General features: G+C 45.6%; 2 protein-coding genes across 7 annotated transcripts; one reads left to right on the top strand and one right to left on the bottom strand.

Moving 5' to 3' along the window:
• Positions 1-262: 262 nt before the first annotated feature.
• On the bottom strand, positions 263-9,603 carry LOC107315480 (uncharacterized). Of its 6 annotated transcripts, none has more exons than XM_032445458.2 (3): positions 9,398-9,603; positions 3,658-3,764; positions 263-2,699 (listed from the first exon to the last, which is right to left on the bottom strand). In XM_032445458.2, exons 2-3 carry the CDS (start codon positions 3,686-3,688, stop codon positions 1,267-1,269), a joined length of 1,464 nt encoding a protein of 487 aa, XP_032301349.2. In that variant the 5' UTR covers positions 3,689-3,764; positions 9,398-9,603; the 3' UTR covers positions 263-1,266. The 6 variants fall into 6 exon arrangements, with proteins under 6 accessions (XP_032301349.2, XP_085396721.1, XP_085396715.1 ...); XM_085540595.1 differs by having other exon boundaries at positions 263-2,696; positions 9,398-9,553; XM_085540589.1 differs by lacking the exon at positions 9,398-9,603 and adding an exon at positions 9,244-9,358 and having other exon boundaries at positions 263-2,696.
• LOC107315496 (uncharacterized) lies at positions 5,021-8,034 on the top strand. Its single transcript, XM_085540616.1, has 4 exons — positions 5,021-5,143; positions 6,494-6,709; positions 7,072-7,166; positions 7,341-8,034. The coding sequence occupies exons 1-4, from the start codon at positions 5,098-5,100 to the stop codon at positions 7,824-7,826; spliced, it is 843 nt and encodes a 280-aa protein (XP_085396742.1). The 5' UTR covers positions 5,021-5,097; the 3' UTR covers positions 7,827-8,034.
• Positions 9,604-24,528: the final 14,925 nt, after the last annotated feature.

A 24,528-nucleotide genomic window follows, 5' to 3' on the forward strand; every position in this document is an offset into this window, starting at 1 on the left:
ACGTGAGGGGACGGCCGAGCGCGGCGGAAGGTGCCCGGCGGGGCGGGCCCAGAGGCTGGGCTGACCCCGAGTGAAGGACTGCCCCTAACATCTAACATAAACCTCCCCTATGTTCGTTTAAAGCCTGCCCCCCTTGTCCATCACCACACAGCTGTGTATAAAGCCGGCCTCTTCCTATATGTAAGCTCCCCACAACCACTAGAAAGCCCCAGTGAGGTCTCCCCGGGGCCTTCTCCATACACAGTGACACAAAACAGCATCATAAAGAGAAAAAAGGTTTATTTAGGATAGAAACGCATCCTTCGTAACAAAACACAGCAATATAGAGGAGGTTTCTGTAATGCAGTCATTACCACAGTACTACATGTCAATATAGGAATAACAGCGAGCTTTACACATTACAAAAGCACAAGTAATAGGGAGTTAAAGATGAGTTCTCTCACAAAAAGGACTACAAAATCACAGTCTCCTGACTACCATCATACACACACACGTCTAGGGGGAACCACTCTTTTTGGTTAAACAAAGTAAGGCCACAGTTTTGCCCATGTTTTATTGATGTCCCTAACAGGAACGTGTTAAAAACCCAGGAGGACAAAGCTGCCCAACACCGCTAACAGGCAGTGTTCCAACTGTCTACGTCTGCACATCCAAGTCTTGTGGGAACAGCTCCGTCAGTTTTGCTTTACTCAGCCATTTTGTCACCCAGATGCTGTGTATGGATGTAGGAATTCATTGTCCCATGTAGGATTTGGAACAGAGGATTGAAAAACAGAATGGGTTGAGGTTCAGCTTCTGAGTTTTGGACTGAAGGAGTTGGAAGTGCTGCTCAAACGTGGGGTCAACTCACCATGTTCATGGAAAATATGAGTTTCTACATCTACTACAGTGCCTAATGAGCCAGAATTTTGAATGAGAGCCAGCTTGGACCTTTCAAATTTGATCTTTCACTTAGTTGAAAAAGTTCTTTAGAAAGCCCAATTCTTCTGCTCGTATTCTACCGCATGCTCACAGTCCCCAAGTTGCACAGAACTTTGTTTCCCCTCAGCTCTCAGTACTCTTTCTAAACCGCCAACACACAACTCCTAGGATAAGCTCCTTGACCTCATAATTTAACGTACCATCAGGGTTAAGCACCCAGCCCCGGCAGTAGAGCTGCTACAGCGTCTCCTTACCCTTTTGCCACTGCAATTCTCAGCACCCATGTTTTTCACATGCCCTCAGACACAATGGAATTCTGCTCCTGTTTCCTGCCCCCAACCAACCCTACGGGAGGAGAGAGCAGGAAGCGAGAGTCCTCCTACCCACAGTACATTTATAAGGTTTCTTGGCCACATGGATTCTCAAATGCACTTTAAGCGTGGAACTTTTCCGGAAGCTTTTCCCACACTCACCACACTCATAGGGCTTAGATCCTGCATGGATCCTCAAGTGTGCGCCCAAAGCTGAGCTATGCCGGAAGGTTTTCTCACATTCCTCACATTTATAGGGTCTCTCCCCCCGGTGGATCCTCAAGTGGATGTTGAGTGCTGAGCTCCGACGGAAGCTGTCCCCACACTCCACGCAGATGTAGGGCCGCTCCTCCGCGTGCGTGGTCTGGTGCTTGATGAGAGCGGGGTGGTCACTGCACCTCCTGCCACACTCAGCACACTGGTAGGGGCTGGGCAAGAGGCTGCCACGGTACAGGGGCAACACTTTTCCCCCGTGGATGCGGCGATGTGTGGTGAGTGCCGAGCTCTGGCTGAAGCTCTTCCCACACACAGAGCATTTGTAGGGTTTCTCACCTGTATGCGTCCTCATGTGGGTCACCAGCGAGGAGCTCTGGCGGAAGGTTTTCCCACATTCAGTGCACTCATAGGGTTTCTCTCCTGTGTGGATCCTCTGATGCCGAATGATGGCTGAGCTGTCCCGGAAGCGTTTCCCACATACCTGGCACTTGTGGGGCTTCTCTCCGGTGTGGACCCTCCGGTGTATGATCAGGGAGGAGCGGTCGCTGAAGCTTTTCTCACACCGGAGGCAATGAAATGGTTTCTCACCTTTGTGGCTTCTCTGATGGACAATGAGATGTGAGTTCTGGCTGAAGCTCTTCCCGCATTCATTGCACTGGTAGTGTCTCTCCCCCGTGTGGGTCCGCTGGTGCCTGATCACATTGGACCTCTGGCTGAAGGTCTTTTCACACTCGTTGCACTGGTAGGGCTTCTCACCTGTGTGGATCCTCTGGTGTTTGATCAGGTCTGAGTTGCGGGTGAAACTCTTCCCACATTCAGAGCAGCTGAAGGGTTTCTCTGCCAGATGGATCCTCTGGTGCTGGCTGAGATACGAGTTCCGGCTGAAGCTCTTCCCACATTCAGGACACTCATAGGCTTTCTCCCCCACCTGCTGAATCCAAATGGTGCCATTCCCACACGTGGGAGGGTCTGGCCTGTCCCCAGCAAGGACTACCTCAGCAATGGGAGCACTGCCACCATCCTCGCACTCCCACTCTGCCATCACAGGGGGAGCTCCCTTTCCCTGCCTCTTTCCAAAAGACAGCTTCACCTCATTTTCCATCTCCAGCTCCTGCTTGCAGTCTGGTCTTTCATCAGAGTCACAGAGGGTATCTGCACTGGGCCTTCTGGAGGTAAATGGCAAGTCACCTCTCGTAGGCCTTTCCAGATGAGGTTGAGCCTTCTGTATGTCACCCATGGTCTGGCCACCTGCTGGAGTGAACAGAGGAACTAGTGATGAATGCTTATTGTTCATATATCCCACTGTTTCTCTTCTTGTTCTCTGTGAATTACTGCTGTCCTCCAGCATTCCCAGGCTTAATCAAGGAAGGAAGCAGACAGCATCACAGAAACACTGTCCCCTGCTAAGCAGAGTACTTTTCTTCTTTGCAGTCATAAACCTTATCCTTACAAAGAAAACCAGACATGTTCTGCAGCAAATTGTATCTAGATTTTGTCTACAGAACAGATAGGCAACTGAACGGAATGATAAACTGCTTTATTAATCAAGCATGGAAATTTACATTTACACTGAAACATTTTGAGGCTCTTGGTTTTGCATTAGTGTGGAGAACACAAGTGGGAAATGAATCCCAGCAGATTGGCTGGAGGGCACTGCTTACAGAGCCAACATCATCATCTTATGTGTGGGAGGTCAGAAGCGGAGCAGAATGCAGCAGGATAAGCCCCTCAGCTTTTGAAGTGGCTGATATGTTTATTTGGGAAGACAACAACACAGTGGTTATACTAATGCCTGAAGTTCTGCTTATAACACTCAGGGCTGAAAAGCATTCACAGTACAAATAAAATAACAGCACTGGCCCCCAGCACAGATCCCAGGATGGCTGACTGACCAACAACACGTTGAAAATACTGTCAAAGGAAGAAAAAGCCACACTGAGGTTATTTATGCCTCCTAACGCTCCAAGTACAGATCATTGCTGAAGAAGACACAGTATTTGATTTAGTTTCAGACACACTTCTCTTCAAAAGGTCCTGGATTCCCCAGGACTGTGTTTCGCTTTTGCATACCCTGCCTGAAAATCTTCCTGAGAACAAAGTCTATGTAGTACAGGAGCTGAGATGTAGGATGAGCGTGAAGCATGCAGCACAACATAACCTGATTTTCAGCATTCACTCTTTTATTTCTATTTGCTATTCAATTTCTCACCTTGTGAGCAGCACCTCCACTGTTTCAGCATTCAGCTCCTCCTGGACACAGCGCTGTTTCTCTTCACTCTATCCACGAGGTTAAAGAAAAGTCAGGGACAGCAGCTCCTGATTAGAGAGAGAAAACAGATGTAACAAATACCATCAGTTCTAGTAGCAGTGTTGAGGCTGAGATTTAGGAAATGAAAGCATCCTAGGCCAGGGTAAAATAATGCTCAGAAACACAAGTTGGGGTCACTGATGTTCTGTCACACACACTGTGACACTGCTGGTGAGGTTTGCTAGCCAGGGACTCTCACAAATCAAAGACAGGGTTGGCTGCACACACTACAGAGAGCTGCCTGTCAGCTTGCTGAGTTCTGTACAGAAAACAGAGATGCCTGAAGCCATTTTCTCCCTGTCAAATTTCCTCCCGGTGAGTTAAATATGAACACAGTACAGTCCTGCTGAGGAAGAGGGAAAATGCTGCCTGCACACACGTGCTGCCTTCTGCATCTGCCTGGAATCTTCATGGAGGTGCATTTGTTTGGTGGCTCAGCCAGGCACGCACAGGGCTGAGAGAGGGATTTCAATCCATTCACACATCAGCAGCAGCAATAGCAGACCAAAGGCAGAATTTCCCATCTTGTTCAATAAAATGACACTGTGGCTGCCTCATTCCTGACAGAGGAATGAGGAACACGGGGCTGGAAATGAGCTGAAAAATGCAGCTACACACATCAGTGAGGGAACACTGACATCATTTGGTTTGGGCAGTTCTGAGTGCCAACATATGAGGAATTCTTTACAGAGCAGAAGTACGGTGTACATGTGGTCAATATGCATCCCAAAATGATAAGCACCTGCAGAAATAAAAAGCAGATACAGAAGAGAGCTTATTTTGTGCTGAGCTGAGAAGGAGGCAGAGAAACACACTGCTTGATGACTGCCATAGAAAAGGTGGGAAGCCTGCAACGCTACCAAGTACAAGGCGGGGACAAGGTGCTGGTCTCCAGAGCAGCCATGGTTGGACAGTGCCAAGTCCTCAGGCAACATCATGGCTGATGAGACATCAGTTAGACAAGGGAGGAGGGAGAAGAGCTGCACTGAGCTCCTGACATGATGGGCAGAGGCCTGAAGGGACAACCCCATGAAGGACACAGCTGACACAGGGAGCCACCGAGACCCCAACCCTTGGTGAAGCAGAAATAGGGAGAATATATGTCTGACACAAACCCAGCTAACAGCTGCTGTTGGGTACACAGGGAGGGAGAAGAACTGTGGGCAGGAGGAAGTGGGGGACAACGGAAGCAAGGAACAACAGAGCAAAGAATGAAGGTGTCTGTGACACCACACAACATCATCGGAAACAAGGGAAGCGCGCTGTGCTCCCCACTGCCTGTCCAAGCAGCCCTGGTACAGGAGGGAAGACACGGGCAGGCGATAGGCTGGCTCAGGCAGCATGTACAGCATCATGTCAGCCATACAGGCTCTTCTGGTTTTGTCTGGTGAGTAGAAAATGTCTCCCCTTCAGGTCAGGGAGTGAGGAAACATGGTTGACCTGGCTGTTATCTGCCTCCTCACCCTGGTGTACTCCAGTGGGAGCACACTGGAGGTGAGACAAAGAGAAAAGGACACCGCTAAAAACCATCAATATACAGATCTCAGATGCTTACAGTTTTGTCAGTCTTTATACACTGGAGCTGGGATGTTATTCATCAAGGAGAGACAGGGAGGGACTGTTGAGCTGAGGGAGGAGGATTTGGAGCTGGACAGAGGCTGGAGCAAAGGTGGAGTCTGGAGATATGACACAGCTTGGCACAGAGACCAGAAATGAGAGCAGAGACTTGGGGTTGAACCACCAACAAAGAAGGGAAGAACTGGCCAGATGAGGAGGCAGGGGGGGAAGAGGGAGATGTGAGAGAGGACCTTGGTTAAAGGCGAACAGAAGGTGATAGAGTTGGAAGAAATGGACAGAAAGACATGGCCTACCAGCCTGCATCCTAGTGAGAGGCTGTGGAGGAGCCCCATATTTCCTGGTTTCCTCATTCTCCCACTTTCTGTAGATTTCTAGTCACTTGGCTGTGTCTCATTCTCATCTAATACTGTTTCACAGAGGGCTCGATAACCTCTGTGGTCAATTCAAGAGGGAGTTAGATACTTTTATTTGATCATGCTGCATCTACAGGCGCACAGACGTTAATAAGACAGCAGAGATGTTAACAAGATAGAGGCCATGTAGAAATGTTTAAGTTTGCCTTTACAGAAAAAAAGACATAAACAGACTACTCCAGAGGTTGCAAAGTCAAAGGGAATGCTTACATCAGCCCTAAATTGCATTCATTTTGCAACCCTTGATTTGTTCCTTCTGTGCACACAGCAACACAGTTCTCGCTTACCTTCTTTTCACATGGATTATGGCTGTTTCAGTCCTGGGATGGACAACGCCTTTGCAATGAGCAGCTGTTCAATAAGCTGACACTCTTACTGTTCTGTGCTTGATTTATGTGCAGATCCCATTCAAATGATTCCCTTCCCTGCGAACTTTCTATACACTCTACATTCTAGTGCTTCACAGCTGTTAATTCGTTTATAGCGACTTTGCGAATAGCAAAATGAGGGCAGAGAAGGATTAAAGTTAAAAATACCCACTACTTTCAGAATCTTAGTTTGAGATGCTCCAGCCCTGTCTTCTCAGAGTAGATGCTACTGTAGCACATGCTACATCCACCTCCAAGTCCGATAGCAAAGCTGCATTCTCAGTTCCAGCCTGGTCTGGGCTCACCCTGACAGCTCTCCTAAGCACGCCACAGTTAGCACTACCTCCTCCTAAGCCCCTGCATTTCATGTCTCACCAGTGCTGTCACGTTGGGGCTGCAATGCTGGCCCTGGGGTTGGAAAGGCACAGCAACTGGGCACACCACTCTCCAATGACGAGTACCGCCAGTTCTTCAGGTCCCTTCGGCTCGCTCACCGTGCCAGCATTGCCTGCCATCTCCGCGCACTGTATGGTTGCCAGAACCCTGTGGTCCAAAGACTGGATGAGTACGAAAACCACGGAGTCATCCCAAAAGGTAAAAGCAACCACAACTGCCATGGGAAGGTGGATAGATAGGGGTCCTGCAGTGCCGGCACTGCACCTCTGTGCTGGGAGGGGACTGACACTTGGTAAGGGAGAGGACAGGCAGTAATCCCAGGTGAGGAGAAGGCATCCGTTTCTGAACACCTTGTCTTACACTTACGTGTGGCAGCCACACGTACATAGCACCAGCCTCTTCTCAGGGCGTCAGTGGCAGAGATGACCAGGAGGCAGTGGAGTTTCTCCCGAGCACATGAGCTTTTCTAATCTCTGACAGGGAAGTTACTACTGAAGGTTGGTGGGACCTCTACAATGGAGTTTACCACCAAGTCCATGTCTTTATTTGCCTTTTTCTAGGACCCATATGCTCTGAATTGATAGAAACTCCCGTCTTCCCCAGCTTCTGTGCATTTGCTTTTTATCGCTGCACTACAAAAAGGTACTTCATTAAGGTGAGTTATTTAGCTATTTCCTGATAACCTGCTGCATTGTGCTCTGGTCACTGATGCAGCGAATGTGAAATGAGGAAGTGTGAATAAGAAGCTACAGACAGGGAAGGCAGAGGAGAGCTGTGGGCAGCTCACTTGTCAGGGGCACCTCAAGAGGAATGTTTTTCTCCTCCACAGCGGACTATGTGCCCGGGAGAGCACAGGGCCAACCTGAGCAGTACACAAACTTTCAACAACGCGGCCCCGAGCAGCGATGCAGCGTTGTCTGCTATCTTCAGTCCTCAGCCTGTTTTTCCCACCTCTTCTGCAACCAACCAGCCATCCAGCTCCAGGCCTAACAAGGAAGGAACTGAGATCTCCAGCCTCTCACCTGATGGCATGCCACCGCTGGGGAACATGAAGCCTTCCACCTCACATCCCACACAGACAGTCAGCTGCCAGCAGCAGGGACATCTGCCTGCCACAGACATTGAGGATCTGTTCCTGAGGCTGCAGGATAGGCAAGTGCAGAGCTTGCTGCACACAATGCAACAGCTGCTGACCATGGGAAAGGCAGTGATGGAGGAAGAGCTGCAGGCTGCTGCCCAGAGGCTTCTGGTGGCCCTGAACAATGCAAGTGTGTCTCAGGGGGCAAACAGCACTGACACAGAGCATGGAAGATAGAAGTGATCAGCAAAATGAGCCACTGCAGCTTAGAGGGGATGCCTGGGAATGGAGAAAGTAGATTCCTCCTTCCCCAGGCCTGAGGCACCATCAGAGTTGCAGCACTTCCTCTGCCCATGGGTGAGAACTAGGGAGAGAAGGACTCTCCTGAGGGCAAGGGAAAACCCAGCCCCAGGATTCAGAGATAAAGATGTTATCTTCTCAAAAAGAATCGCCTCAAGCATGCACCGTTCTTTCCTGCACATCCACACATCCACTACTGCTTGGTCTGACCATCTCCATCCTCAGACAGGGCAAGAAGTAACACTTTTCCTAGGTGGGGTTGTACCACTGCCATCATTAGCTCTCCTCTGCAGAGAGCTGGAGTTTGTTATCCAGTGACTGCACAACAGAATGCTGGCCTTTCCTCACCAAGGACAGGTGTTTCTGCTCAGACGCATGAAGGGACTAATCTCCTTTAGATATCTGTGAGTGAATAAGCACACACAGAGATGCAAGGAGGGCTCTACCTGCAGAAGGCCTGTTCCCCTGCAGAGGAACTGCTGGTCCAGCATTCTATTGCACTGGTGTATGCACAGTTAGTGGTTCTTTCTGAAACAGATGCTGTGCCATCTATTTCTAACATCATATTAAGGAACTCCTCTGGTCTCTCAAAAAGTAAGTAGCAGAGTCTCATTCACAGGCACTCTGGCTGTGGTGCTGCTCCTTTTGCAAACACCAGCTATATGTGCAAGACCATACAAAGCTGCCCGTGCTAACAGCAGGGTGGAAGCGCCCTGGGGACGAGCAGAGGTTTTCTGCACCTCCACTCACTCTGCGTTCAGAGCTGCCTTGAAACCGCTCAGAGCTCGAGCATCAGCTTCAGCTCTCAAGAGAGCACCGCTGAACAAGAACCCCTGTGCACCTTATGCCACACAGGCCTTATGTAACCTCTTCCTCTGTGAGGAACGAGGAACAGGGACGAACCACACCGGGTACGCTGTCCCTTCAGGGTGGGGATGGCCGGATTCCCTTCACACTGCATGATTAACACAGACACGGCTGGGTAACGCACAGAACATCCGTACCCTGGAGGAAGCCCTTAGGAGAGCTCCTTCCTCTCACACCCTCCGCTGGCCACGGAAAAAAGGAACCTTTTCCAAGGCCCACGCAGGTCACAGGCGGTACCGCTCAGCGCTCGTTGTTTCCGATGCACCGTGGCTACGGCACGACAGCCCCCCGGCCCCAGCACCACGGCTGCGCTCACCTCCCCCCGCTGCTGCCAGCAGCCCACGCGTGGGCCGTCACGCCTTTCCGTTCCGGATTTAGCGATCCCAGCGCTAATTCCCTCCTCCGCCGGCTCTGACCGGGTCACAGACAGCCGCGGGGCCGCCCCCTATGCCCGCGGCCGGCACCAAGCGCCGCTCCCGCCGCTCACCCGGCATTGCCCCGTTGCGTCCCCCCGGTGCCGCCCGCGCCTCCTCCGCCTCGGCACCGCCCGCTGTTGTGTCGGCGCCGGGCGAGGGGCGGTGCGGCGTTGCCGTTAACCCCTGTGTGCGCCGGGGATGGGGGAGCGGAGCCCCTCCGTGTACCTGTGGCGATAGCGGGAGGAGGCACCGAGGATGCAGCTTGTTGGGTTCCCGTTCTCCGCGTTCCTCACAGCCCTGGTAAAGCTCGACTGCTTTCTGTCCTCTCGGTGACCGGACGGTATTACTTTGTTTCGTAGCATCACACAATGGCTTGGGTTAGAAGGGATCTTAAAGCCCTCCCAGCCCCAACCTCTGCCGTGGGCAGGGCTGCCACCCAGAAGCTCAAGCTGCCCAGGGCCCCATCCAGCCTGGCCCTGAATGCCTCCAGGGATGGAGCACCCACAGCTTCATGGGAAGCCCATGCCAGGGCCTCACTGCCCTCTTTAAGTAAAGAATTTCTGCCTAACATCCTATCAAAATCTCCATCTTCTTATTAGTCAATTAGTGGTAACTTACCCCAGAGGAAGACAAGAAGCCTGAGCAAAGCCCAGAGCAGCCGCCCTTCTGTCAACGGAGGACTTTGCACAGACAGCACATTCCTGTGAGCCCTGCCCTGGCCCCACCAGCCTGGTGTGTAGAAGGCACCTCTCCCTTGCACACCCTTCCCTAGCACTTTGTCCTCTGCCTCCCCGGAATGCACCTCAGTGAGCACCTTGTGTCTCACCACTTGCAGCCTAGCTGAGATGTCAGTGGGATTTCCAAAGTGGTACCTGAGTGTTAGTTAAGTGCCCTCCATCAGTATAAACGCTACTCAGAAAACCCCGCTATTATAGAATCATAGAGTTGGAAGGGGCCCTTAAAGGCCATCTGGTCCAACCCCCTGGGACGGCACCATGGCCCAAGCAGGCAGTTCTCACACCATCACACAGCAGTGCTGCCCGGTTCCCTTGCTGCTAGCAGCTGCGTGCAGCAAGTAGAGTTTCCATTCTCTATGAATTCAGCAACAGCTGTCATTGCACTTTCTCAAAGTGCCATTTACGGAACATTAAGCTTTTGCAGAGGTTTATGCATCTCTGCTTTCTGTAACTCCTTTCTCACTACTGTGACACCTGTGGACAAAACCAGCACAGTTTGGCGTCAGACAACAACAAATGGCTTTTCCAAGCCATATTACCTCTCCTTCCTCCTACCTTCATCACAAATCAAGTCTTACAATACTTTGTCTGAAATTGAGGGCAAGGGCTATTAATTCCAGAGAACAGTGTCACACATCAGCTGCCACTGATTTTCCCTCTGCCTGAAGGTCAATAGCAACAGCAGCTACATCAGACTATGTGGTATGGGGGAGAAAAGGGCACATTAAACATTACAATTTAAATATAAACTAGAACTGAGGGAAAAGGCTGATAAACCTTACTGTGCTTCTTCCTGACTATAGAAAATCCAAACATGAAAACAGAATCAGCAATTCAGTGAATCCAAGTTAATTAGCATTTTATGCCAGTATTTTGCAACTATTTCTTGAGTTTCTCAAAGCTCTCTAAAATGGAGCCAATTATTCCAGCTCCTTCTGAAATGAATGTTTTTGTGTCTCAAGTTGGCTACAGATGGCTGGAAATCTTAATTACTTCTTTGCCCATTAGCAATAATCTTTCAAAACAGACAACACCTGACTTTGTAGTTTACAGGTATGTTGCTTTACAGATTGTCAGAAAACTAAGAGACGTGTAGATGTATCAACAAGGAGTTCTGTTTTCTTTGCAGGTAACTTACAAAGGAAACAGAGCACTGAAATCTTCTGAAAGACTCAGTAAAAAGTTTCTCAGAGGCCTTACTCTGCTCCTAGTGCAATGGTTTTAGGACTGGAAGAAAGTCAGGAAGAGAGCATCCAACTCTCTTCCCCGACTTGTACCACCTCTTCCTTTCTTCGAAGAGGTGATGTTCCAGTGACTTCGAATGGCTCATAGCCAAGCCCGAGGCTGCCCATGGATAACCCCTGTGCCTCTGGCTTCATCAGCCTCAGCAGGGCCTCTTCTCCAGTGAGCTGGCTTGGGCTACTGAGGCCAGAGAAGAAGAAAAGGGTCACTCTACCCCAGTTCTTCTTTATTCTGATCCTCTCGGGCCAATTCTCACCTTAATCATCGTAATAACAGCATGTTTTACACCTCCTTTCTTTTTTTAATGTTCTTTTGCTGCCATGGTTCCTTGTTCCCCATGAAAGTGTGACTCTTGCATAACTTCATCTGTATTTATAGGCACCAAGATGAGTCCTATCCTGGAAAGTCTGCTTCTCAGCCACCTCTTGAAATAAAGGGAGATTGACTGTGTTTTAAGGGCAATCTCTTAAGCTCAGCAACAGAAGGATCTCTTTCAGACCCAGTAGCTTCTTACAGAAATCTCAAGTATCTTAATTCCATTTTTCAGTAGACCTTTCAGTATGGGATAGGTGGGATTAGAAGTCAGAGGCTGGAATCCTCCTCCTCAGCCCTTGCAAATGGTTGGAAATCCTGGCCTGAGCTGCAGCTCCTTGCTCAGTCTGTGCTGCTGCCTGGCTCAGTAGATGTGCTAACACTACATTCTCTATAGTACTGTCAAGGGGAAATGCAAATAATGACGCGATGCTGCAGTATAATCTCTGCCAGAAAAACAATGTGTAAATGTATCAAACCACTGCAGTTATTCACCCTGATCTAGGAGCACGGATTCTATTGTTTTCTAGGTTGATATTTTGAACAAACAGCTCATTCTTAGATTATTTTTCTAATATTTGAATCTTTTAGGAGGCTGCTGTGCCTACAAACCCTATGCTTTTCATTTGCATTGCTCTATGCCCACATGAGCCTGCTGAATTCTCCAAAGAATATCAGATTGCAATGCACTTTGCTTAGCCATTCTGTTCCCTCCAAAGACCAGGCCATTCTTCACAGCAAACTCCAGTGTGAATTGGTAATGCGAGCTTGCTGTGTAATTCCCTGACTACTTTACAGTGACAGCCTTAATGCCTTTTTACAATCTCTCATCTTTTACTGTGCCTCTGCAAATTTATTCCATATTTCTGAAAGCAAGCAATTCCCTTTTCTCATATTTATATGCGTTATATTTCTGGGTTTCTTTATTTTGTGTAAGTCATGTTTTCAAACCTAATACTGGCTCTTTTTTTTTTCCCCCAGCAGCTATAACAAACTAGATATATAACAAAGAATATAAGAGCAGGGCAAATATACATCTGTGCCTGACTTGCTCTCACTGCTCCTCCAAGGGGGCAAAGTCATTTTCTCTACAACACCTTCTAAGTGGCTTTGCAGGTTTGTTATGTAACTTGCATAAGCAGCTGTTGTTATCAACACAATGATTTGAAACATAGGTGTTATTGTGGCTGGGAGAGTGATTAAACCTTGTGTCCTGCTTATGAAGAGGACCATCCTCGAAGCACTTTCCATCAGGAATTCTGTGGGTTTTTAAAGGTTTGACATGATGTTCTAAATGTGAACTTTTATCCAGTTGGGTGGTTAAACCAGCAGTTAGGCTCTTGCTCCTAGAATGCTTAATTCAGTCTCTTGTATAGCTTGGTGACATTAATTATTTCACTCACTTGGAACTAATCCACGTGTCTAAGCAGTTTGCAGATATGTTTTGTAATACAGCCCCTGTGAATTCTCAAGTGCAACGTGGAATGAATCATTTATTTTCTCACTAACATGGTAGCTGTGCCTATCAACAAGTTGCTGTTCATCCATCAAAACCAGGCTGAATGGATACTTAGGCAGGAACGAGAACTACCCCGAACACACAAGTAGAGGTACAAAGGCCATTGTATGGTTGTAAATATGTTGTATGGTTTACCCAGGAATTCGATGCCTGGTTGTCTCTCAACAGCCTCCAAACTGATAGGTTCAGTAAGTCCCACCTAAGTAACTAAAGACTGCTGTGGTTTCACGGTCCTTAGAGTGCAAGCATAAGACCAGATTTTCCTTTTCCATGTCAACATCAAGTGTGAAATCCATCTTTTTGCTTTCAGTTTGGTGACATCATGTCATGCATCACGTTTGCATGCACCCCCTCTGCTGGGTTTCTAAAGTGAGCCTTGGTATGAATTCTTCTGACAGTTTCCAATCACAATCCAAATGATTGCTTTTGCAGAATGAGATACAGCTGGATGTCAGAGCCCTGCTAGGGACCAGATGGATCCCAGGTTGTGACTGTGCTACTCAGGGGTTATGTAAAGCAAAACCTATTGCTTCCTTAGGGAGCCCACTACAGCTTTTTCTCTGAGCTGGGACACAAGCTAACTCTGTGCTGTTTAAAGGCAATGCTGGTAGGATTCCTTACCAGAACAAAGTCTTTCCCTACAATAGTGAGAAACTGTCTTGTTAAGACTTCTGGTATGGTTTACTCCAATTTTACTGAGCTAGATCTTACTGTTAGTATGGTGATTTTCTCTACTTTTACTATAGATCTTTTCAAATGTAATAGAGGAATTAAGGTTTCTGCTGGGACCATGCAGTCACAGGAGGCTTACATTACTATTCATTCAGTCATTGCAGTTATTTTACTATTGGGTTTTACAGGAGCTCTAATAAGGTCCTCCACATCTCCCACACAGGCATTGCTGGGAGCACTGCAGATTATTTCACATGCATAATACAAAATGTTTTTTTCCTCCACACATGAAGTGTTCTCCGAGCGCATAGCTCTGTCATTCCTTTACCGAGTATTTCATTGCTTGAAGCATTACTTGATTGTCTGGAATGTAAAACTCAAGAGTTTTTTCAAAGTTATAAGGAGCATTTATAGTCTTTCATAGCAGTTTATAATCTTAAACCACAAAAAATGACACACAGGCTGAAGCAAAAAATACCGTGGCAGGAGTGCAATGTTCTGATTCTTATTTGTATATACCAGAGTATCCTCATTTCCTTGTCATAGTTATACAATGGACTATCTACAGTGGTTTACTGCCTGCTGGGTAATGGTTCCTTTCTAATCAATTTTAGATTATTTTTCTCTATATTTACTCCTATCTTTCTTCATAGCCCTTTTAAACCAAAATCAATTTCACTTTAGCCTCAGTCATCCTGGCTATGTGTGGATAGACACTTGAAATTCATTCCTGGAATCCCACTTTTAGAGCCTGTGCCATATTTACATTGGTCCTAAACACACACACACACACACACACATACATTCAGCTTGTCAGAGAGCCTGGCCAAGGCATTTTGTCGCCATCTGTGATTCGGTTCACAATTGCTACATCTGCACAGAGATCCCAAACAACTCTGGGGCTCAGTTCTATGTTTCAAGCAGCCCAAATTTGCATTCACACACAACATGATAAGCCCATCCCCAAGTGCTTTTCCAGTGTCTTACTATGACCAAAATTAAATCATTCCTACTCTGCCTTTGCAGGGGACCAATGAAAGGTGGGGAGCAATCCTTTCATGCAGTATTATTGCCTTAGGGTCTACTCTGACATTATGGAGCCATGTGCTTTCCAAGGAGATGACTTCTACCAAAGTGTCCAGACTTAAAAGTATAGATATGTTAACATTCCCTGTTGTTTTTCCTGGCCAGCCGTAAAGATGTCTGTGTCCTGAGATAGCAAAGTGAACTGTTTTAACAGTGAGAAAAGACTTAATCCTGACTTTTCATCTAAGCACCATTTGGGCAAGAGAACGAAAGAAGCTCAAAAGCTTATTGGTCCTTAATGTGCCTCAGAGATCACACTACCTTAGTTTGGGTGGGGGATAATGTGACAAGAATACTGCAGTTTTGAGTGGATCCCTAAAACTTAGCCTGATAGCAGCCAGCCTCAAGAAAACCCGTAATCCATTCAGCCTGGGAACAGAAGAAGGCTAAAATTGGAGGCAGCATACAGGCAAAAAAGCAGAAAAGGAGGATCAGCTTCTCATGGCAAGAAGGGAAGTGGCCACTATCCTCATGAAGCCACTCTGTAATTATCACATCTTGGAGCTCAGGGAGGTTCCTGTTGACTGGAAAAAGTCAAGTGTCCCACTTACCTTCTAGAAGGGCAGGAAGGGGGATCCAGGGACAGATAGATTAGTTTCCTATTGTGGGGGGGTTACGAAGCAGATCCCAGCACATGATGGATACAGTCATTTCCTTCAGGTGATTAGCTGACTTACCAGTACCTGACCATATCTAACCAATATGACTGCTCTGGGATGAAGTGACTGGCTCTTGGACAAAGCATGTGGTCAGTGCTGTTTCCTTGATTGTGCTACAAGTGGTGTCTGCTCCTGTCTGGTTAACGGATACAGAAAAGCCAAAGCCAAAGAAAATGTCCCTTACAAATCACTTAGATCTCAGCAGTGAGATGTCATTGGAGTCTTTCATAATATATGTTAGTAAATATACATCCCTAAAAGTGTTGTATGCAACCTAGTGCCATTCTTGCTGAGATGAGAAACGTTCTGACTAAGTATAGAGTAAAAGATCTGTAAAATATTGGGCTTCTACCCGTGGTTAATAAATCACTTTTTATAGGGTGATTTTTACTGTATATTTGAAAAGGGCCGTACATTTATAATGGAATGGTTCTCAGAAAGGTTAAATGTGCCACTACTGAAGAAAATGTATTACAAACCTGCTACTGCTGGAAGGGCAAGTGCTCTTTTCCATGAAACCAAAAACAAGATAAGGTCTTGAAAAATGGCAGGCAGGAACAGAGCTCTCACAGCAAGATGTACGTGCTCTGTTCCTAGACAGCAGAATTAAATCTGAAGGAAAACAGAATCACTGTTTCTGATGCAACCAGCTGGGCTGGGCTGTTCTCAGAACATGGAATTGCTGGCAACTCTGTCTGAGTGTGCCTGAGATGAGGTATTTAGCTGAATGAGACACTGGAAGACTAAGCTGCCACTATTTAGGCAGGCCTCATTTTTGGCATGTCTGTAAATTAATGGCTCCAATAGGACAAAAAAAAAAACCTCACAACTAAAGAAGTCCTCAAACACATTCTTCACCACTCTGCTACCAGTAATGAAGTCAATGCTGATGTTGTAAAGCAATTTAAGAGTGCTTTAAAATCTAAAATGCAGAGGTATTTTACAACCCACCACACTTGGTACACCAATGCATCTCTCACAGAAGTGAATAGAAAAAGAAGAATAGAGAAGAATAGAGAATAAGAATAGCGAATAGAATAAGAATTGTGAATAGAGAAGAAGAGGCGCTGAGGCTGTGACTACCTTATACTGACAGAGGGCTTGCAAATCTATTTATAGGAAGTTTTTCTTAAAAAGGGACCCTCTAAAATCATCTATAATCCAAGGAGCTATAAAGTAATTTTATGGATGGTTGTTCACTGATGACATTTTCACAGTGACTGAAATCATTAACCTGTCACAGAGAATCACTTATCAAAGAAAAGACTACAAGGGAAGGGTGATTTTTCATTATTTTTCCCCTGGAGAATCGCAGAGCAATTGTCCGAACTGTATGTTTGATGTTTGATGAAAGAGCTGCACCTCAAAAAACAGAGAAGAAAGAAGAAAGTGATTGCTGCTGAATTGATGGGGATGAGGATAGTTTCTTTACTCCCACACATGGGAGGATGGTTCCCATGTCTGCACATTTGGATGTGATGCTTTCCAGAAGGAATATGTAACAAGAGGTTTCTATCACTCTTCCCAGCAGAGCACCTGGATATTTCAACAGAAGACCAAATCTCCTGTTCCAATGCAGCTAGTTATACCCTTGGGTCACTTAGAAAGCAAAGGTAATGGAAACACACCAGCCCAATGGCTGGAAAACACTATTTCTCAAAATTTCTTATTTGGTTAAGAAATGGACACACTGTGCTTTCCTTTGGTCCCCTGGGCGTTATTGCTACACATTCTAACATGGCAGCCTAGAAGTTCTGAGCTAGCTCTGATGGATGATGTGCTTGGACGGAAACTAACCCCAACGTTTTGGACAGCGTTCAAGTATTTTTTACCATGTTATCCAGTGAACGTCAGTACACTGCAAACTCCTTTTTATTCCTCTTTCTGCAGGCATTTCCAAGGCATGCAACTTTTTGTTGCCATAAGCAAATCCTACAGAATACCAGTGTTTGAGTGGCCATTTTTGCTGCTGCTGCATCGGCGACTTACCAAGGAGAAAAAAGCCAACATGTTTGTTACTGCTGCTTGTGACTCAGACCAATACTCGGGCCAGGAAGTATTGCAAGGGTGAAAATTGTGGAGATCCCCCAAAATTGATTGGTCTGGAGGGAATATTTCTCCTTGAAGTATGGGATTCCTTCTCATCTGTTGAGACAGAGATGTTTTTTGAATGATTGCACTTGGGAAGGAAAGGGTGGAGACCGCTAAATGCTAGATTAAAACAACCTTAAAAAACATTCCCAAGGATGTTACCTCATTTTCAACGAGGAAGTGAACTCAATATACAGAGGATTTGAAGAAGTCTTGTATGAAACACGTTCCCACACGCTGGCCATTTCTAAGCATCTCAGAAGACAAGCTATGAAACATCTATCTGCCACAGATGAAAAACTTAGAGAGAGCCATGTATAAAAATGAAGATGTCTCCTGAGGGTAAAAGAGATGGTTAAAGATGGGTTGTCTCAATGTAGGTCTAAAGAGTGTACTAAATCTAAACCAGCCCTGCTCCAAATAATTCCCATACAGGGCAGCAGAGAGAGAGAAAAACTGTGTGTAGAGGTCCAAAAAGATAGCAAAATTTAACTTTAGCCCAGTATACCTCCCCATTATGTCACTGGCTGTTTTTTAGAGAATATCTTTTATTACAAAGGCTTTTTATGAAGGTCCTTTATTTTTTTAGGGGCTTTGACAAAAGCATGTTTCCTTTTAAGATGCTGAGAGCTGCTTTTGAAATAGCTGCTACTAAATTGTCTAAGGCAGAGCAGAATACGGCTTTCTTCTGTTAGATGGGATGAGCAGTTTTAAGAGGGCCATATTTCTTCAAACATGGCTGGGCCAGTTCATTTTTTTTTTTCAGCAGGAGTATATTTAAAAAGTGTTTGTTGCTGTATCATCTCATTTTATACCCAGAAATTGCTTTTTAGAAAATATAAAGCAGTAGGCAATATAGAAGGAAAGTCAGCCCTTAATCTAAAACTCTGGGGTGTAAAAGCATTCAATTCCAATACTGCATATTTGCAAGGTTTGCAGTTAGCATCCTCAGAAGCTTCCAGAAGGAACAGAGTGATGCAGGTTATATTCCTCTGAACGGTGACTCTTCTAGTACAGGCTGCTGTGTGTTTCCAAGAGAACCAGCAGTGTTATCATGAATGCACTGCATAATGAGATCTCAGAATCTGAGGAAAGCAGCTAGTGAAAGAGCTCGTCAGCATCTCCCACACTAGCTGAGTTGGAAGCTTTATCCTTTGGCCTGAGTTTCCTCCCAGATGGGAAGCGATGTAGCTGTTTGTCACTCAGCAGGCCCCATCTCTATCACACAGGCCAGAAAAGCACTTCATCTCACACCTGGAAACCAACAACAAACTCATTTTCTTTCCCTTGATCTGAGTGCTATACAGGACAACACACAGCTTCCAAAACAGAAACAGTGAGCACAAACTGAAGTATGAGAAATTCCAGTTAAACATAAGAGCTATATATATATATATATACACGTTATTGTGACGGTGGTCAGACACTGGTACAGGCTGCCCAGGGGAGCTGTAGAGTCTACATCCTTGGAGATACCCAAAACCTGACTAGACACAGCCCTTGGCAACCCATTCTAGAGCAATTTCTACCTAGGGCATGGCATAATAGACCATGTTAGAGCATTTCTGTGGTTTATTCTGTTTAGTACTGGAACAGCAAGTAAACCTCTGCTAGTTTGTCAGTGAACCTATTTGTGATTATCTTCACTCTACACTCCAGATGAGTCAGAGTTGGAAGTTTGGCTGAATTCTAGATTAGGTCTCTGAAGACCCAAATTAAAATCTAAGCACTTTGTGATTTTATTCTGTTGGCCAGCAGAGGGAGGAAAGAGAGAGAAAATGGAAAGAAAGTCATTCGTGACTTTCTGAGGCTGAATAGCAATTCTCTTTCATATCAGCACCAGGACTTCACTGCCTCAGGGCCAAACTCTTGCTTGTCAGAGCTGTGATAATGGATAAAGCCACATGAGATTTAATTATTCTTCAGGTACTCAAACACACTGGGCATCCTGCTACGCAGCTAATATCAAGAAGTGAATCCAGCTGTAATCTTTGCTAGCAGCTGACACATCACTACAGACAACTGGACTCAGCACAGGTTTTCATACACCTAAAGTCACATTTGATGTCTTAAAGTCTGTCTCATTTATTTTTTGTTCCCTAGCAAGGCTGTAAAGCGAACAAATGAGACCCCTTTGGCCATTCACAAGGGTGTTGTCTGACAGAAAGCGAGGAAAGAGCACTCTTGGGTGTTTTCTTCCAACAGGTATCCCTGAACTGCACTCAGAAATGAATGGGAGGGTGGGAGACAGGATGCCCCAACCTGCCTGTTGCTTTCAGTCCCTTACTGCTGAGGGAAGGGCTGCTGTTCTTTCCTCTCATGCTCCACAATTGCTAGGCAAAATAAGGACTCGCTAAGCATTTTGTTCATGTGTAATGCTAAACCAACTAATTTTAGCCTCACAGAAATAAAAGCTGCAGGACTCATCCCCACCAATGCTAACAGCTGCATTATATACTGTGTTGTTGTTATTTTACCATGCCTATGTAGCAAGAGGTAATAAATGACACATTTAATGATGAATTATAGGTTGAAAAACAAAGAAATGAACAGAAAGAAAAGAAGCTATAGTTTGAGCTAAAATTCGATCACTCCTATGTCCAATTCCAAATGCTGTTATTAGCTTTGGCCCCAAGGTCAACAGGACACAGGCTGCACTTCTGCACCAGTTCTCTTCTGAAACATATCTATGAGTTGCACCAGACATCTTCATTAGTCCCTCTCCTCCTCCAGAAGCCCATGCAGGCAGTTTTAATAGAGTTCAGCTCATGAAAGAGTATCTCCAGGAGCACATGAATGGCATAGAGTCCCCGGTGTGATGTTCAGAACTGAACGTATGGCATGTAGAAGCCAGTCAGTCAATCAACCTTCAGCGGACACTGTTTCTTCTGCACATAATTGCCTCATAAATGGCCCTTTGGAAAAATTTTTGCTCAGGCTTCAGCCTGGCTCTTGATTGAGATGTCTGCAAAACTTCTGCCTGAGATTTGTAACTTGCTATGCAAACTCAGTCACTCTACATAACCTTTTCCAGAGCATTGAAAAATGCATAGCCGTTGGAAATCTTTCAACAGAAAAATGGCAAAGAAAAAAGATGATGAAGAGCCTCTCTCCTTGCTTTGTTATTTAAACGTGTCAGAAGTTCCTCCCAGCTATATTTGACAGCAAATGAAGAAACATGTGTTGCACAGTTAAAAGCAGCGATACAATCAAAGATGGAACACATCTTTCTCTAAGCTTCATCTGCAGCCCTATGGGAACACGGTGGCATGTCCACGTGGTGGCAGCAGAGGAGGAAAGTGAGAAATCATCCAGAGGAAGCCTGAAGATAAAAGTTAGTGACCTGAGCTGCAGTATTCCTTAGTTAAACGTGCACTGCTGTATGCATCTTCACTACTAGGTATGACCCTCCCAGGAACTGTACACTGAGCATCTGCCTGCAGCTACCCAAATCCAGGCAGAAGACAGATGTCCATGCAGCAGCTCAGTGATGCTTTGTCACTTGGGTGATCACATTGAACCCCAACTGTGTGGCATTCTTCACACAACAAGCTGGCCTAGAGGTATTCCCTAGCCCCCTGCCACGTGCTTGCATACACATCTTCTCTATTCTGGGAAGACTGATTCAGCTGTCACAGATCAAAGATAAAGAAAAACGAGCTTAATAAAAGCAGAGGCAGACAAGGAAAACCTTCAAGCAACTAAATTGAGGTTTTCTACCCTCAGAAATACTTGGTTTAATTGAGTCTGTTGCATCTCTTATGGTCATTGTTGCCTCTGGAAAGGCAGGTGGGTGTACCCTTCTTCATTCCCATACCCATGGAAGGCTCCAATGGCGAAATGAGGAACCTGACAGTACCCAGACTCCTCTCCAGCAGGACAGTGGAGGCAATTCCAGTCAGGTCACCTCTGCACATATTTCCCAGGGAGCCTGATTGATTTTAAAGCACGTTGTGCTCTTGACATACACACAATGCACTTACCCTTCTCAGCTCATGGCCCACACTCCTCAGTTATCTTCTCTGGGGTTATTCACTATACCCTGTGATACCCTGTCCCCCTGTTACCATAGACTGTGCCTCCCTTGTACATTACTGGGGGTAACACAGGGTGACAGCACTTCTACCAAATACTTTGGACAAGGAAAGCAGGACCTTGGGGCTTAGGTCATGCTCTATAACCACATGGGAGAAGGACACAAAAGATGGCTACAGCTTAACACAGAACAAGTTATTTAATCATATCACTATGCACTTTCGAAAGGCATTTTGAATACAGGAGAAGCCAGTTCCTATAAGCTCTACTGAAGTTACAACTTATTTCCAGCTTATATAACCATGTTCTTAATAGACCAGGTAGAAGTTAGTATTTACTAAGCTAGAGACCACTATTCACACAAGTATCAAACACATAGACTATTTATTCTACCCTTGATACACATGAATTTCAGCACCTGCTAGTCAGCAATAGCTTTTTGCAGCTTTTTACTGAAATAGGGCATTTCATAGTTCCATTCAGGAATAGCAGCCAAGCAACTGTAAGTAAGTTCTTCCTGAGCAGCCAGGCCCAGCTAATTTCAAAATGGATTGCTCTGTGAAGGAAGGATAGCACACCCCAGGTCAGAGAAATGCTATACAGGCCCAAGTCTCATATAAAAAAGTCTCTCGGTGAGAGATAAACAGTTCTAAAATGTGTCAGAGAAACCATTAGGCGATAAAAATTCACAGAGCAATTTTGCCAGAGAAAAAAGCATAAATAAAAAGTGCATCAGTTCTTTCCCAGACTTTCTTGCAAGTCAGCGGCATTCATAGGGATACACCACAGCCAGAGTTGAACCAAAGGCAATTAAAAAGTGTTGGCTGTCTTATATCAAACTTGCAGTTTGTACTCAGCACTTTAATTAAAGGCAGCAATTATATAAATGGTGCCACTAAGTGGAAGGAGAGCAAGGAGTACAGTGAGCATAGATTAAATTCTGTATGCATCTTGAGAAGAAAAAGAGCAACTGATTCTTATTTGCATGTGGGTGCATTCATTCTGTATCCAAAGAAAACTTAGAAAACAAAAACAAAGAGCTAGCTTGCTCTTGCAAGGAAATGTAGATCCTAAAGCAGCTTCCAGCCAGTTCGGGGGAGGGAAAAGTGGCATCTCATCTACTTTGCTTCAAGTACATGCTGATCTGCTTTCTGCTTTTGAGCTTGTACGCTTTAGCAATGTCAAATGTTTTGGATTCTTCTCAGAGGCCTTTCAGTATATATACAAGTATGCAACTTAGAGTATTAAAAGGGAGAAACCTGAGCCCCAACATTAAGGACAAGATATTCTGGGAGAAATGTAATTAAAACTCTGGATTTTCTCTGTAGTTTTTTCTTTTCTTCCATTTAAAGAAACGTCATGCCAATCATCTTAAACTAGCACTTGCTAATATGAAAAGAAAATGTTTATTCAATTGGCATCTTGTAGTGATTTCATGCTGAACTACTTTTAAGTAAAGAGAAAGAAAATCTACAAAGCAAGAAGCGTGAAACAGGATAACATCTCCACTGCAATTAAGCAGAACATGCCTCTGTGATAGGAGAATGAACTTCGTGCAATAACTGCTAATGGTAGGGCATTCTAGAAGCATCAGGACACATCGTGTTCCTGCCTACTGAAGCCTATTTGGGATTTCATATTCTCATTTCCTGTACCACAAAGAATATTGCACAGAGTGAGCACTCAAGCACATCCAGATAATGCTGAACAAGAGCCCTCCCACTCTCTCTACACTTTAAGATACAAACTCCAGACATCACAAAATAAGAAAGCCAAGTTAACTTCAGTCGTACCTTTGGGCCTGTGGAAGAGTTGGTGGCCAGGAGATCTTGCCTTCTGATTTTGAACATCTCAGCTGTCAGCATAGACAAAGCACATACAAAAGTTACAGCTGGTTCAGTATACTTATCTTGCCCTCTTTAAGTGGAAAAACATCCATACTGTGGGATTTGTGCACAAAGATGTGTTTCTAATGGGCTGAGTCAGGAATGACATCTGCAGCGTGGTAAAGCCACAGTCATGGACAGCAAAGATATACCCAAAAAATGATGATATATGGATTAATTTATAATTTTCTCTTGTATCAAACAAGTTTAGAACTGAAGAAAAGAGCTTGCTAGGTTCTATGCTTTCGGGAAATACTTTCCACTCTAATTATGTAATTCCACCCTTCCCCAGCCACCCATCTCCTCTATTCAGTATCTCGATCTCTTCTTTCAAGAAGTGCAAACAATTCTTGGTTCTGACATTCTCTTTCCCTCTATGAGTACTGGAAAAAAGGAAACATCACTCCCATTTTTAAAGAGGAAAGAAAGGAAGACCTGGAGAACTACAGACCAGTCATCCTCACCTTTGTGCCTGGGAAGATCATGCAGATATTTCCAGAAGCAATGTTAAGTCATGTACAGGATGAGGAAGTGGTCCAAGACGACACAGCTTCACCAAGAGCAGATCACATCTGACCTTCTACAGATGAAGAAGGTAGCCTTCTACAGCAGAGTGATGGCACTGGTAGACAAAGCAAGTGACTGATGTCATCTACCTGATCTTCTGCAAGGCCTTTCACATGGTCCATGGCATGTTCTTATCTCTAAATTGAAAAGATACAGATTTGAAGGGGGAATTGTTCAGTGGAATTGGCCAGATGGTTGCAGCCAGAGTGTTGTGTTCAATGGCTCTGTGTCCAGATGGTGTCCTTCAGGTTTCCACCTTGAGACCAGTGCTCTTCAACACCTTTATCAACAACATAGGCAGTGGGATTGAGTGTACTCTCAGCAAGTTTGCTGATGACACCAGGCTGAGTGGTGCAGTTGATACAATAGGAGGAAGGGATGCCATCCAGAGGGACCTCAACAGGCTTGAAAAGTGGGGTACACGAGAATCTAATGAAGTTCAACAAGGTCAAAAGCAATGTGTTGCACTGGGGTCAAGGCAATTCCAGATGTATGTACAGACTTGGAAAAGAACTCTTTGAGAGTATCCCCGTGGAGAAGGACTCAGGGG

The sequence above is a fragment of the Coturnix japonica genome, chromosome 1 (assembly GCF_054131305.1).
Source record: "Coturnix japonica strain WE chromosome 1, WE-NBRP24, whole genome shotgun sequence".
Taxonomy (NCBI): Eukaryota; Metazoa; Chordata; class Aves; order Galliformes; family Phasianidae; genus Coturnix; species Coturnix japonica.

Excerpts from the sequence above, each read along its gene's own strand:
- LOC107315480 (XM_032445458.2), bottom strand. The coding sequence starts at position 3,688 with ATGCTGAAACAGTGGAGGTGCTGCTCACAAG. Across the intron at positions 2,700-3,657 it reads GTGGAGGTGCTGCTCACAAG|CAGGTGGCCAGACCATGGGT; the intron begins GTGAGAAATTGA and ends TGTTCACTCCAG.
- LOC107315496 (XM_085540616.1), top strand. The coding sequence starts at position 5,098 with ATGTACAGCATCATGTCAGCCATACAGGCTCTTCTGGTTTTGTCTG. Across the intron at positions 5,144-6,493 it reads GGCTCTTCTGGTTTTGTCTG|TGCTGTCACGTTGGGGCTGC; the intron begins GTGAGTAGAAAA and ends ATGTCTCACCAG. Across the intron at positions 7,167-7,340 it reads CAAAAAGGTACTTCATTAAG|CGGACTATGTGCCCGGGAGA; the intron begins GTGAGTTATTTA and ends TCTCCTCCACAG.